The sequence below is a fragment of the Neovison vison genome, chromosome 5, assembly GCF_020171115.1.
Source record: "Neovison vison isolate M4711 chromosome 5, ASM_NN_V1, whole genome shotgun sequence".
Classification (NCBI taxonomy): domain Eukaryota; kingdom Metazoa; phylum Chordata; class Mammalia; order Carnivora; family Mustelidae; genus Neogale; species Neogale vison.
In genome coordinates, this window is record NC_058095.1 from 54,317,839 (window position 1) to 54,331,659 (window position 13,821).

The window sequence follows — 13,821 nt, forward strand, 5'->3', positions numbered from 1 at the left end:
AGCAGAACTGTCAGCGTGGACACGGCCCCACTGTCCTCCACAGCGGTCCTGTCAGCGTGGACGCGGCCCCACGTTCTCCACAGCAGAACTGTCAGCGTAGACGCGGCCCCACTGTCCTCCACAGCGATCCTGTCAACGTGGACGGGGCCCCACTGTCCTTCACAGCAGTCCTGTCAGCGAGGGAGCAACCGCACAACCTCCAGAAGCCTCCACATTGGGTCCTGAGGCTGCCACCTGTCCCAGCTGCGGCTGCGTGGGCCAGGCTCGGGGCGGAGCTGCGGTCTGGCGCCCTCTGCAGGCCTTGGGGGGCACTGCAGGACTGGAGAGCTCATCCTTCAGGGGAAGCACCTGCTCCCTCCCGGGGTCCCACTGAAGCCATTTTATTATGGAAATTGCAGCAATATGGAGCCCAAGATGCCCCAACATCTCCAAAAATAGCTCCGGAGCAATGAATTAGAAACAGTGTGGAATGACAACAGTCCCTGACCCAAACGGTGGCACTGAACATGACCCTGGCCCTGACCAGACCCACGGCACTGACCTCAACTTGCTCTCAAGCCTGGGCCTGACCCAATCCAAGAGCCTAAACCCAGCCCCTAACCCAAACACTGTTCAAAAGAACCAAAAGGTAGAAGCTGAAAATATCCATCAGTGGTGCATGCATAAATGAATTGTGGTGAAGGGGTTTGGGTCTGGGTTCAGGGTCAGGTTCCAGTCAGAGTTCTAGATCAGGCTTTGGGTTTACGGTCAGGGTGAGGATTTACAGTGAGGGGCAAGGGAACAGAGTTTAGGGCTTTAGGTTTATGATTTAGGGTTTAAGACTCAGGGCTTAGGGGATAAAGTCCAAGGTCAAATTTGGGGTCGGGTTCATGCTGGGATTTGGGCTCAAGGTTCATGGCTCAGAGTTCTGGTAGGGTTTGGGTTCCTGGTTCAAGGCTTGGATCCAGGGCTCAGTTTCACAGTCCAGGCTTCGCGTTCCATTTCAGGTTTAAGATTCAGGGTTCCAGTTTGGGCTTTAAGGTCAGGTTGGGTTTCAGTGTTAAAGTTAGGGGTTAAGGTTAGGTTTAGGGATGACACATTTTCTTCAGTTGTCATCATGGACCCAAAATTTTTATTGGAAGTTTCTAAATCTGGAATGTATTTCATCTGGGTGTCAGGAGCTGGTTTGGAATTTAGGCTCCCAGTAACTCCCTACTGACAGCATTCTGGTCCTAGAGTCTCCCAGTCACCCAGAACCAGCTTTTGTCTTGGCTCAAACAAACCCTTGGTAGAGAAGGGCGAGCAGCTGCCAAAGTTGGGATGATTTCACAATGGTAGAGGTGTGAAACCAAATATTGTGGAACTATTCATGGAAAATGAAACAGGAGATGAATAACTGGTCAACTTCTGATTCTTCCACAATAATAACGACCAAGTCTCCAATAGAATCTGATAATGTTCCCTAGGAAGGCCTATGGTCCTCATTACCAGTACTGAAAGAGGGCCCCTCCCCTGATTTAAAGTAGGAATCACAGCAGGATACTTCCTACTTTGTGTCAAAAATAAAATTTTATTATTTGGATGTTCCAGTGTAAAATTTGTGGAAGCCCTGACATGTTCCTCTCTCAAATCTGCATCAACACATGGGTAAAATGCAGGCAATGTTGTAATGCACTGCTCATTGGAATACCAAGTACAGGGAGGGATATTAGAAGCAATAAAATGATATCAAATATGAACCTCAGAACAAGCACCCTTTATGGGCACTTAATGAGAATCCCTAACCATGAGATCTAACCTCTCATCCTAGGGAATTCACCCATAAAAATCATCAATAACAATAGCCTGCTGACCACTATAACGACCTCACCATTGACCTCTAGGCTTGTATTACACACTCCAACCACTATGGACACACTTCTCAGCAGCGGAAGGGGACTTGTCCACTCCTGGTGGACTAACTCTTACAGTGAAGCCAAAAAAATCCCACCCCTTGGAAATCCCAGCCATTAGGACACAGTCGCAGAAAGCACACCCAGAACTCAATAAAGGACAGACATCTCATGAAGCGGAGGCTGCAGATCACCCCCACTCCCACAAAGTAGCTCTACAGTGGACTCCAGGTCTGTCCTCTTCCCAGGATCACACGGTGCACTGCATTCTTCCAAGACGCCATCCTCAGAACAAAACTGTGAACTGTCCTCGTCAGTCCTCTGTGCAGGCTCACAGTGAGCCCTGCAAAAGCCAGACACTTTCTTGAGAGCACTCAGCCTCTCACGCTGATCCTAGTGGATGGAGGGCGCTGCTCTCCCCGACTTCCGCACCAGCTAGAGAAGACTAGGAATGAGTCCTGCCAAACTCCATGCACAGGCATGTTCTTCATCTGCAAAATGATGGACAGTGAAACACCACGGATTCCCCGCACCTTCTTGAACCTAGGTAAATCGGAGATGCATCTTGACCAGAGCTATTATCCCGAACCCCCTACACACACACACACACACACACACACACACACACACACCCCTTCCCTTGTGCACTCCATACCCATTTCCATCCACTTTGCTCATTCTCAGCCATTGTCTCTGCAGAGCAGTACAGTAGCACCGAGATCCTGAGACTGAGGTACTAGGTGCTAAGCCAGCACCTTGGACCCAGTTACTATCAGAAATTAATATTCATTCTATTAACAGATGTATCCCAGATCTTGCCTGCATGGCCATTAGAAGAGTCATTACAATAGAGGTCCTAACAACTTGTGCCAATCTCCACGGCTCCACTCCCTGCCTCCAGGGATTGGCTCATCCATAGGCATGTCACCTGGTCCAAGCCGATGAGGTGAGAGGAACCTCAGGTCTCAGCCTGCAGAGCCAATGATGGGGTGGGTCACCCAGGCCAGGGGCTTTTCCATCACGACTGCAGAAGTGGCCTAGGCCAGACCCGTGCCAGTGCCACAGAGGGCCCAGGAAGCTAGGTGTTCCCTACCATTACTGAGGGCTGAAGCAGACTCGTCCTGAAGCCCCCACATGCTAGATCTTCTGCTAACTCAGGAGCACTCGCAATGTGCTCATAGTCTTGGCCTGAATAAGATGACCACCTGTGTGGGATATACCCCGCAAGATATACTGCCTGGTAACAGGGCCTTACTCAGCCAAAGAATGCCTACATGGAATTCAACCACAGACAAACATGTTGTGGAAGCTCGAGGCCGACAGAGAAACTGGCAGGGGGTGGGGTCCTGAGGCCTTAACTGTTGGTCAATCTCACTATCAGCTTTGTATCCTTTCCAGTGAGGATCCAGGGTCAGGCAGGATAGATCCCAGTGTCCTCCCACTCTGCCACTGGAAAGGAAGAGGCCTCTCCCCCATCATCCATCATGTTGCAGATCTGGGGTGTGGGCAACTATGGGCCAAATGGGACACCCCCCCCCCGTATTCTCTCAACCACTGTGTCTGGAACATTAGTCATGCACGGTCTGTGGCTGCTTTCAAGCCGAATGCAATTAAGAGTGCACTTCTCTTGAAGAGTACTGAGAAACAGAATTGTTGAATTATTACACTGTACACTTGAAACTAAACCGTCAATAATACTTGATTAAAAACAATAACTTGGGGTACCTGGGGGGCTCAGTGGGTTGAGCCTCTGCCTTCAGCTCAGGTCATGATCCCAGGGTCCTGGGATTGAGCCCCGCATCAGGCTCTCTGCTCAACGGGGAGCCTGCTTCCTCCTCTCTCTCTGCCTGCCTCTTTGCCTACTTGTGATCTCTGTCAAATAAATAAAATGTTGGGGCTCCTGGGTGGCTCATGGGTTAAGCCGCTGCCTTCGGCTCAGGTCATGATCTCAGGATCCTGGGATCAAGTCCCGCATCGGGCTCTCTGCTTAGCAGGGAGCCTGCTTCCCTCTATCTCTCTCTCTGCCTGCCTCTCTGTCTACTTGTGATCTCTCTCTGTCAAATAAATAAATAAAATCTTCTAAAAAATAAATAAATAAATAAAATGTTAAAAAAAAAAAACTGGTGTATCCACACAAATAGACCTTGAAAAAATTATTATTTTTTTCAGCTGGGAGGGATTTACTGGAGAATTTTAATCATGGATTCCTGGCTGAAATGTGTTGTCTTCCCCCCAAATCAGTAATTTTTTTTGACACTTTGCAAACCTACAGTCCAAGTTTGGCATGCTCTTTTCTTTACATTCCAGGCTTTGAGACAGAAAAATAAGAGCATATCCCTTTATATTTCATTTGGATTTTGCCAACATTCCATAAAAATGGTCACTATTTTTATATATCTTTCTAGCAGGTTCTTTTTTTACTTATTTTATTTAAATTCAATCACTTAACATAGAGTGTATCATTCGTTTCAGAGGTAGAGGTCCGTGATTAATCAGTTGCGTGTACCACCCAGTGCTCATCACATCAGGTGCCCCCTCCGTGCCCACCACCCAGGTGCCCCAGCCCCCACCCTCTCCCTTCCAGCCACTCTCAATGGGTTTCTCACAGATAAGAGTCTCTCAGGGTCTTCTTGCTGATTCCTTAGTGTGCCTGCTTCTAAATTGAGGTCTTTCTTCTAGTGGCACTTAGAGGAACAAATTTCTAAGCTTTTCCTCATGTACTGGTACCTTGCCCAAAGCAGTGATGCTCCAGATCTTCCCCGACATCAGAGTTCTAGACCCTGACCTTTTTAGGCTTCTGGTGGCCAGAAACAGGGACAGTAACAGTAGGTATGCATGGCAAAGGTGAAAAAGAACAAGACATATCCTGGGGTTTCTGATATATTTTTTATGATACAGTTTAAAAGTGAGGAAAATTGTGCTGAAGTATTTTTTTCCTGCCCTAAGTTCCTGGCAAACAGAAACGAGGGGACTCAGCCAGCAAGACTAGATCACAACAGGAGGCTGGTTGTTTCCCTTCGCTCTCAAGGCTCCACTTCAAATCGCCTCTGAGGCCTTCGGATCTTCACTCCTGGGTTGCTGTCAGCGGATGACCTTCAGCATGACCTTCCGCGCCTCTGCTCCCGCTCTCCACGTCCAACCGCAGCACAGCGTGGGGCTCAGGAGGGCCCTGGACCGACTACTCAGAGCGAAGTGACACGGTGAGGAAGGAGAGAGCCAAGATGGGGGCCGTGGGGGCGGGGGCACCCCGTTCTGCTGAGGCTCGCTCTGGCCTCAGGGGATGCAGAGGGCTGATGCTGGGTCCTGGCCGCCACCCCAATTCCCCAAGGCTGTGCGGGGCTCTGGGAAGACGGGTCAGATGCTTCCGGGCTGCGGCAAATGGGCCCTGAAGGTCCGTGACATCCAGCCCCCACCAGAATGTCTCCCTAATTCCCAGGAGTCGGCTCCCAGAGAGGAGGGAGAACAGTGAGTGGCAAACTAGAGACACCAGCAAGACTGGGAAAGGGGGGGAAGCCAAGACCCCAGGACGGGCAGGCGGCGGCCCCATATTTAGACAGAGGTGGGCCGGGAGGAGCAGCAGCTTAGACTGGAGCCCTGTCTCACTGTGAGCTGTGCAGGGCCTGGGGCCACATCGGGCCGTTGAGGACGACCTAGGGGACACCATGTGGCAGCAGACCTCCCAGGAGCCGGCAGTGCAGGAGCACATGGTCCCTGTCCGGGATTCCCACCAACTCCAAGGCCTCGTGATCCCAGCGATTCCAGCCCCTTGGGCTTGGGAGAGACAGAGGAAAAGGCAAGGCAAGGAGGAAAACACCCCACACACAGCTGTACTGTTTTTATATAGAATTTGTATAATATATTTCTCTTCATTTGCATTTACCCAAAACTTAACATCCTTTTTACAGGCTGAACTCACTCAGCTTGATATAATCAAAATTCTTTCTTTCAAACAAATAAGAAAAATTCAAAATCGTAAACCCGTAAGAAAACAAATGAAAAACGGTGATGAAACCAAGTCACCCCTCCCAGTGTGAGCGATGTCCGTTCGTACAATTTATAGGGTTTGGGTCGGAATCTCTTTATGGATCAGGCACATGTTTTCGCGAAACCTTTATTCTCGCCGCTTTTAGCTCCTGCCTGGCAAGCCTGCCTCCGGGAAGGATCAAAGGGAGGCCTGTCTTGGAGGCATTGGCTTCTTGGGGCAGCCGGGAGTCGAGGCAGCTGCAATGTAGGGCAGCCGGCGTGGGGCGGCGAGCAGGGGAGAGCAGCAGCTGTGTGCCAGGTGGGACCCAGGCTCGCTCTGGGCAGGGTGGGCAGAGAGACCAGAACAGCCAGGGCAAGGGCAGACAGCAGCGGGCAGAGGCCGGCGTTTACAAAGTCGGCCTCCCAGGGACAGAGAGCCAAGTTGGTGGTCCTGCCCCCATAGGCATGCCCTGCCCGGGCTGTCTGGCCTGGTCAGCAGTCCAGGTCATGAGGGCTGTGGATGGCAGCGAGATGAAGTGGTGATGCATGGTCCTCTCTTCCAGGTCCCCCCTTGGCAGAGCTGGGGCCCCACCACCGGCTCTGTGACCTCCCTCTGCCCTGAGAGACCCGCCGGGTCTGGGCGGTACGGAAGTGGGGACTTCTCTGGGGCGGCAGACAGAGTGGAAGACGAGAATGGGTTTCTACCGCACCACAGTGCCCACCTGTTTGCATCCCGACACCATGGGGGACCAGAGCGGGCCCAGGGCCTCGGGCTTGAGGTCACCAAGTCTCAAGACCTAACCCCTTCCCCCGGTCTCCTTTGGATGGCCCCTCCCAGGAAGGCTCCTCATGCAGCTTGGGGACCTGAGAACCGAGCTCTAGGGCTGGCTGCAGGAGCCGCCGCCCCTCGTCCCACTGATGCAGAAGTGCTTCTGCAGGAAGACCCTCCTGAGACCTGCAGCCTTGGGCCCTTCCCACCCAGGCACCCGCAGACAGCGGTCACATGCCGGTGCAGACCCGCTCAGCGTGGCCCTGGCTGCGAGGAGCCTTCCGTGGGCCCCTTGTGGGGGGACGCACTCCAGCCCACACGCCATCCTGAAATGGCCTGAGGCCTCTTCACAACAACAAGTCCCACGGAAGCTCGTCCACGGCCCGCATGCCCTCCCAGCCTCACATTCCAAAGCCTGGCTTTGGAAGGAGAGTCTTCAGCACTTCAGGGAGAGACCGGTATCCTCAAAGGGAGAGCAGAAACGGCATTCACTCAAACAGATGCTGTGACGGCGGACCAACAGCCAGGCAAGCACACTGAGTCCCAGGGGTCAAAGCGATGGACTACCAGGACCTCAGAGAAGAAATAAAATCATCATATATTCTCTGTTTGGTTTTTGGTTTGGGTTTTTTTGTTTTTTTCTTTTTTTTACTTCTAAAATAAGATCCATCTGATAACACTTCGAGTCTTTAAGTACAGAGGCTTTCCCATGAGCAGCGTGTCCCCTGGATGACTGTTCCATCAGGCCCCCTGGAGGCCTCACAAGGGAGTCACGTGGTTCAGTTCTGAGAATGTCTGGCAGAAACTGAAACAGGAGAAAACAACAAAACGCAGACGTGCGGGGAGTCGGAGCGAGAGTGATGCCCACGGGCAGCCCACCGGCTGTGACCACGGACACCTGCTCACTGAGGACTTCCGTGAGACGGCCACGTGGGCACCAGCAGGTGGCCAGGACGAGCTCTCCCTGGCTTTGGTTGGGGCTGCCCAGTCTCCAGAAGCAAGAGCGTAAGAAGAGCCCAGGCCAGGCCGCCGCTCCAGGTCCTCCTGAGGAAGGCAGCTCGGGGCCAACTCCGGCTTCACGGGAAGGCCAAGTGCAGCAGCTCCAGAGACAGAACCCTTTCCAGAGAGGCTCCTTCAGACCTTCCTGGGCTGACCCTCTGAGCAGCCCTGTGGCACTCGCTCCCACATGCTGTGGTCATGCCGGCACGAGCGTGTGACATGGCCGCTGCTCGGACGCAGGCTGCCTGGCATCCTGCTAGGAATGGGAGTGGGAGCTCAAGGGGGCTGGGCGTTTTCCTGAATGAGTTCAGATGTCCGTGTGAGCGCTTGTGGACAGACGCCCCCTTTCTGTGCAGGCCACAGCAAAGGCTAGCACTCGACATTCCAGAGGCCGGTCGCCTTGTTGGGGTAGTTGATGGCCAGGCTGATGGCAGCAATGTTCTGCAGAGCCTGTGGAAGGAGAACCAGTCATGTGCTCATTCATTAAGTGTGGACTGGACAAGACCCTTGGCTGAGCGCCGGGGGTCAGCAGGGGAGCAGGGGCAGCCGGATGGGGTGCCCTCACCTGGGGCACCAGCCCACAGTGAGAGACAGTCGCTCAAGACTCCATGAGAACTGCAAACACAGGGCAGAAATGTGACTACTACCCCGAGAGAGGGGCAGGTGTGATGCTGGTGGGCTCGGTGGGCCTGGAGGACACGGGCCGCAGGGCGTCTGGGCAAGCTCTTTGGAGAAGGGGAAGAACACAGAGGAGGAGAAGGGGAGAAATGAACAGTGCTAGGCCAAGCGTGGGAGGGTGCTGGGAGGGGGTACCCTGGAGCCAGGCCGAGGCTGCGGTGCAAGCTCAGCGCAGCAAGAATGGGGGCGGCTAGGGGAGGAGGAGGCAGAGTACTGGTCCCGCACAGAGGACATGCCGTGGGGAGGCTCAACACGAGCCACAGGCAAGGAGACAGGACATGGGGATAGGCAAGAAGGAGGTGCCCACGGGTACACGACACAGAGCTCATGGTACCACAGGTCATGTCTCAAGTTGTCGCTGTGTGTCAGGAAACCAGGGGCGGTGGTGGCAGGGCGGGCAGGGGTCTGTGAGGAGAGGAGGGGGTTTCTACTCTGCCTGCGGGTCTCCGGAGAATGCGTGCGAATGCATCTAAGTTGAAGGGGGATTCCTGCGTCTTCCCAGCAAGGTGACCACGTGTTCACAAAGTGGACTTGCCAGGAACCGATGCCCACTCCGCGCGACCCTGGGTGAACCTCCCACTCGTCCAAGTGCAGTGCCCCATCTGCCCAGCACCAGAGGGCTGGGCCACAAGCTCGATGGTATGCAAGGGCACCGTGAGTCTAAGGCTGTCAACGTGTGGTCTGGGCCTGGGGTTCCTGAGACCCTCTCAGGGAGTCTGCGACGTGACAAACACTGTTGCAGTGATGCTAGGACGTTATTCTGCCTTCTTCACCTCACGCTCCCAAGGGCACCGCAGAGTCCCCCAGAGGCGGCTGGGGCGCCAGCCCTGGCAGATACAAATCACCGCCATCTGCCTCAAGAATGATTGTATTTTGGAAAATACAGCTGTTTCTCAAAGAATGTGTTATTCACATTAACATGGAGTGAGTATGTTATTTCTTAAAACGAGCTGGTGTTTGTGTAGAACCCACCAATATAAGCTTTTGGAGATCCTCAGTAATTTCGAAGTGTGAAGGACCCTGGGCCCAAACCTCAGGGGCTCTCCTGCCATGGGAGAAAGTCACATCCGAAAGTGCCTGAAATCGAACTATGGAGCCCTCAGCCCAGCGCTTGAGTTAAGGCGCCTGCTGTTTTGGTTTCAGACACAAATTCTGGCCGGCGTCTTGCTAGCCTCTCCAGGTCCACGGTCTTACATGAGCCGCTCCTACGAATGGGTCCAAGAGCTCTCAGAATGGGCCCAACAGCTCTCAGATGCAGAGGGGCAGGGCGGGGACAGAGCTCCATCTGGACCCTGGAGGCTGGGGGGCTGGGGGGCGGGGCCGGCTGGCTCCAGCGGGGAGAGGGTACCTGTGCCGCACAGCGGAGAAGGTCGTCGTCCGTGGTTAAGGCCAGCAGGTAATCCTGCAGCAGGCCGAGCTCCTGGGGAGAGGGAAGAGACACAGCGTCACCGGATTAGCACCCAGGGGACACCCGCCTGCAGCCACAAAGTCTCGCTCCTCCAGGCACCTCACGGCAGGCCCTCCCTCCGGAGTGGCGGATGGGGCTGGACCAGGAAGAACCCCACACCTGGTTGCAGGGGCGCTCTGGGTCCATTTCCTCATGAGAAAATGACGGTAAGCTAAGGAATTCTGAAAAGACGGCCTTTCGTCTAAATTCGGCCGCCCACTCTGCTCGCGGAGAAAGAAGAACCCACCCATTTCATTTTCCAGGATTCCCTACTGTCAAGGACTAACAGAAAGCACTTCCTCCCTCGACTCTAGGTCTCCCCAGGGGAGGGCACAGAGGCGAGGACCTGGACTTCAGGCCACACCCCAGCCTTGGGGCAGCAGAGGAAGCACCAGCAGGACCTCACCTGGGCCCGGTTCTCCGTGACGAAGAACAGCTCGGTGAGGGCGCGGTGCAGGGGCAGCAGGATGCCAGGCTGCGTCACGTCCTCCAGCCGGCTATACTCCATGTACGTGAAGAGCTGCCACAGCGGCTTCAGCAGCGCAAGGTCACAGAGGTCACTGTGGGGGCAGTAGAGGACGGGAGACAGAAGCCAGCTGACGGACTCCCCCACATCCAGCAAAGTCACTACCGTCCCCCAAAATACTCCCCAGCGGCAGAGAGGGAAAGGGGCAAAACGCCCAGAAGCGGGAGACCCTGGAGCCATCATGTCAATCACGCCTGTCTTTAAACTGGGCACCGTGAAGAACCTCCCACGGCGGCGGGAAACCCTCGAGATGGACGTTATGTGGAAAAAAGCAACACGTAAAACCACGCGTACAAAAGAAAACTAAACCCAACTGCGTGTATAGTATCGTGTGCCTGTGTCAAAAGCAACAGTGAACAAACACAGAAAATGTTTTCCATGGCTGTCCTTGTCGGTTCCCTAGATTTTCTTTTTTTTAAAGATTTTATTTATTTGAGAGGTAGAAAGAGAGAGAAGGAGCACACGCAGGAGCAGAGGAAGCGTCACGCAGAGGGGAGGGGGAAGCAGGGTCCCTGCCAAGCAGGGAGCTGGACATGGGACGCGATCCCAGGACCCTAGGATCATGAGCTGAGCTGAAGGCAGACACTTCACTGACTGAGCCACCCAGGCGCCCCAAATTTCCTAGATTTTCTGCAACGTTTGTTCCTTCAACAGAGCACAAGAGAAGATTTCAAAGACAGTGATAAGCAATATTCCAATCTTAGGCTCATAAAACACAAGAAATGGGCTAACGAGGGAGCTCTGCCAGAGCCCTTGTAATTCCAGAGGCCTCGGGTGAGAGATGGATGTTTCCGACTCAGGGGTAAGATGTGCTTTTCATTCCACTTCAACCTCCTTCAGAGAAGAAAAGTTAATGAAGCAAATAATATTCTGGGCCTCACTACATGACTTTACGCATTCATAATCTTAAATTTTGCCTTTTCTCTTTAACGTCCGACTTTCTCCCAGAACAGTAAGACTTCCTGCGGAGCAAGGGGAACGCATGGTTTGATTTCTGGAGACAGTTCTGTAGACCTTCCGGGTCACCACTGGGAGGGATGTCCATGCACCTGCGTGGCTCATACCCCTACCCCGCCCCGGGACTGCCTTCCCCTCTGCCTGTGCAGTCTCACCCCAGGACTGAGGAAGGCCAGCGACCGTGCAAGCACCCCCACAATGTGGCCAGGAAGGGCCCTGCCGTCTGAAGACAGTTTCAAACCTATCACTCAACCAGACACTTCTGGTGCAAGCAGCTCTCACAGGAACAGAACTGAGCCCCTGTTGGCGAAGCGACCTCCGTACACGGGGACCCAGTGGCAACAGCAACCACAGTCCGCTTACCCCCCACACCCCCCGGCTGGCAGCGGCCAACTCCTCTCTGTCAGACTACACAGAGGCCCTGCTGCTGCAGCATCATCCGTCCATTCTGACTGGGACCCTGGGGTTGTCTGGGGTGTCTGGGGAGGGGCCGAGTGGCTCAGCCACACAAGCATCTGACTCCTGATTTTGGCTCCGGTCATGATCCAGGGGCTGCAAGGTGGAGCGCCCCCTTCAGGCTCTGCACTGGGCGTGGAGGCTGCTCAGGATCCCTCTGCACACCCGTCCCCTACCCCCGCCCCCACCCACATGCTCCCTCTCCCTCACTCTCTCAAAAAGTAAATGCTGGAGAAGGACACTGAACCCTGACAGGCAGGGCTGTGAGTGTGCGGAGGACATGTGTGGCTTGGTTGCCAACACCTGCCCTCCAAGCTGAGGAGCAAGGCGACGCATCTATAATCCCCACGTCTGTTCAGTACTCTGTGCAAGGTCCTGATGACTGCAAAAGGAGGGGAGGAAGCTTCTAAGGACCGAGAGGAAGAACTAAAACCCGTTCTTTGCCAAGAGCATGACTGTGCTCTGAATAATCCACATGCACACTTAAAGTTAACAAACAAGAGCACGGCCCCTGCACACAAAGGAAATACATAGAAATTAATTATATGTGAGCAGAAACAGTTAAGAAATAAGAATTCTAAAACAACAGTTACAACAGCATCAAAACCATCAACCACCTAGGGATAAACCAAAGGGAGCGTTGTGCAGGCTGCCTACACGGAACCCTGTGAGACGTGCCCCAGAGCGGGGCCACGAGGGCTGCAGGGGACAGGCACCAGGACTTCACGTCTGTGGGTCAGGGGCTCAATGCCCCAAAGAGCCAAAACCCCATCCAGCGAGAGGAGGCGTGTGCCTGTATATGTGGACAAAAGCATGTGGCTCAGGGACACTCCGAGGTACCAGAAGTTCTGGCCGGAGCGAAGAGGCAGGAAACAGACACGAGAGGGCATCTGCATTGGAACAGACATACAACAGACCACGTGCAGACAACAGCCTAGCCAGAGACTCCAAAGGCCCCAGAGAAGCAACATTAGCACTACGAAGATACAGTGAAGTCGCAGGGCAGAAGCCAAGGCGGAAAGACCCGCTGCATTTCTACACACTAGCGACGAACTATCAGAAGGAGTATTAGGAAACAAACCCATTTACGATGGGATAAAAAAGAATAAAACATTTAGAAATAAATATTAACAAAGAGGTAAAAATGGTCTGTCCACGGCAAACTGTGGAATGCTGACGAGAGAAACTAGAGAAAACACAGGAAGTGTAAAAGCATGATCCATGGTCATGGCCGGAAGACCACCGGTGCCAACGGCTGCTGCCCGCAGCAAGATACGGTGTCCACGGAGCCCCATACAAATCCCCATGGCATTTCACAGAAACAGGAAAACAGCCGTAAAGTCCATGTGGAAGTACAGGAGGCCCCGAGTACTCGAACCAATCATCAGAGCACACCTGGAGGCCTCACGCTCTGATTTCCAACCCTAATACAGAGTTACGGTAATCCAAACCATATGGCACCAGAATAAAAACAGGCAGAAAGACTGATGAACAGGACAGGAAGCCCAGAAGTACACTCAGGCATATACGGCCCATTAATTCTGACAAAGGTGCCAAGAATACACAATGAGGAAAGGACGGTCTCCTCACCAAATGTGTGGGACAAGCCGGATAGCCTCAAGCAAGAGGCTGCAAAACTCCTACAAGAAAACATAAAGGCTAAGCTCCTTGGCATTGGTCTTGGCTACGAGTTTTTTAAAATTTGACACAAAAGCAAGAATTAAGTGGGACTACATCAAACTAAAAAGCTTCTGCAAAGCAAAGGAAACCATCAACAAATGAAAAGGCGATCTACAGAATGGGAGAAAGTACTTGTAAACCACATCCGATAAGTGGTTAATATCCAAAACACACAAGGAACTCGTAAGACTTGATTTCAAATGAACCTAAAGAACCCAATTAAAATATGGTCCTAGGACCTGAACAGACATTTTCGCAAAGAAGATGTGCAGATGGCCAAAAGACACATGAGAAGATGGGGCTCACATCACTCATCATCAGGAAAATGCAAATTGAAGCCAGAACGAGATACTGCTTTGCATGTGTGAGGACGGCTATCATCGAAAAGACAGGCAACGGCAGTGGTTAGGGAGGACATGGAGAAAGGAGAACTCTGGTGGGTCGCTGGTGGGGACGCAAGAGGCTGTGGCCACTG

The 13,821-nt window shown here is 53.3% G+C and overlaps 1 protein-coding gene across 4 annotated transcripts in view; it reads right to left on the reverse strand.

Annotated features, from left to right (window-relative positions):
- Positions 1 to 5,699: 5,699 nt before the first annotated feature.
- ZZEF1 (zinc finger ZZ-type and EF-hand domain containing 1) overlaps positions 5,700 to 13,821 on the reverse strand; it is a 98,697-nt gene continuing 90,575 nt past the window's right edge. For all 4 annotated transcript variants that reach the window (XM_044248822.1, XM_044248821.1, XM_044248824.1 and 1 more), the window contains 3 exons: positions 10,134 to 10,287; positions 9,629 to 9,700; positions 5,700 to 8,052 (listed from right to left, as the gene is read on the reverse strand). In XM_044248822.1, coding sequence (XP_044104757.1) covers positions 7,972 to 8,052; positions 9,629 to 9,700; positions 10,134 to 10,287 — 307 coding nt within the window. In that variant the 3' untranslated portion in view covers positions 5,700 to 7,971. The remainder of the gene's footprint in view (positions 8,053 to 9,628; positions 9,701 to 10,133; positions 10,288 to 13,821) is intronic.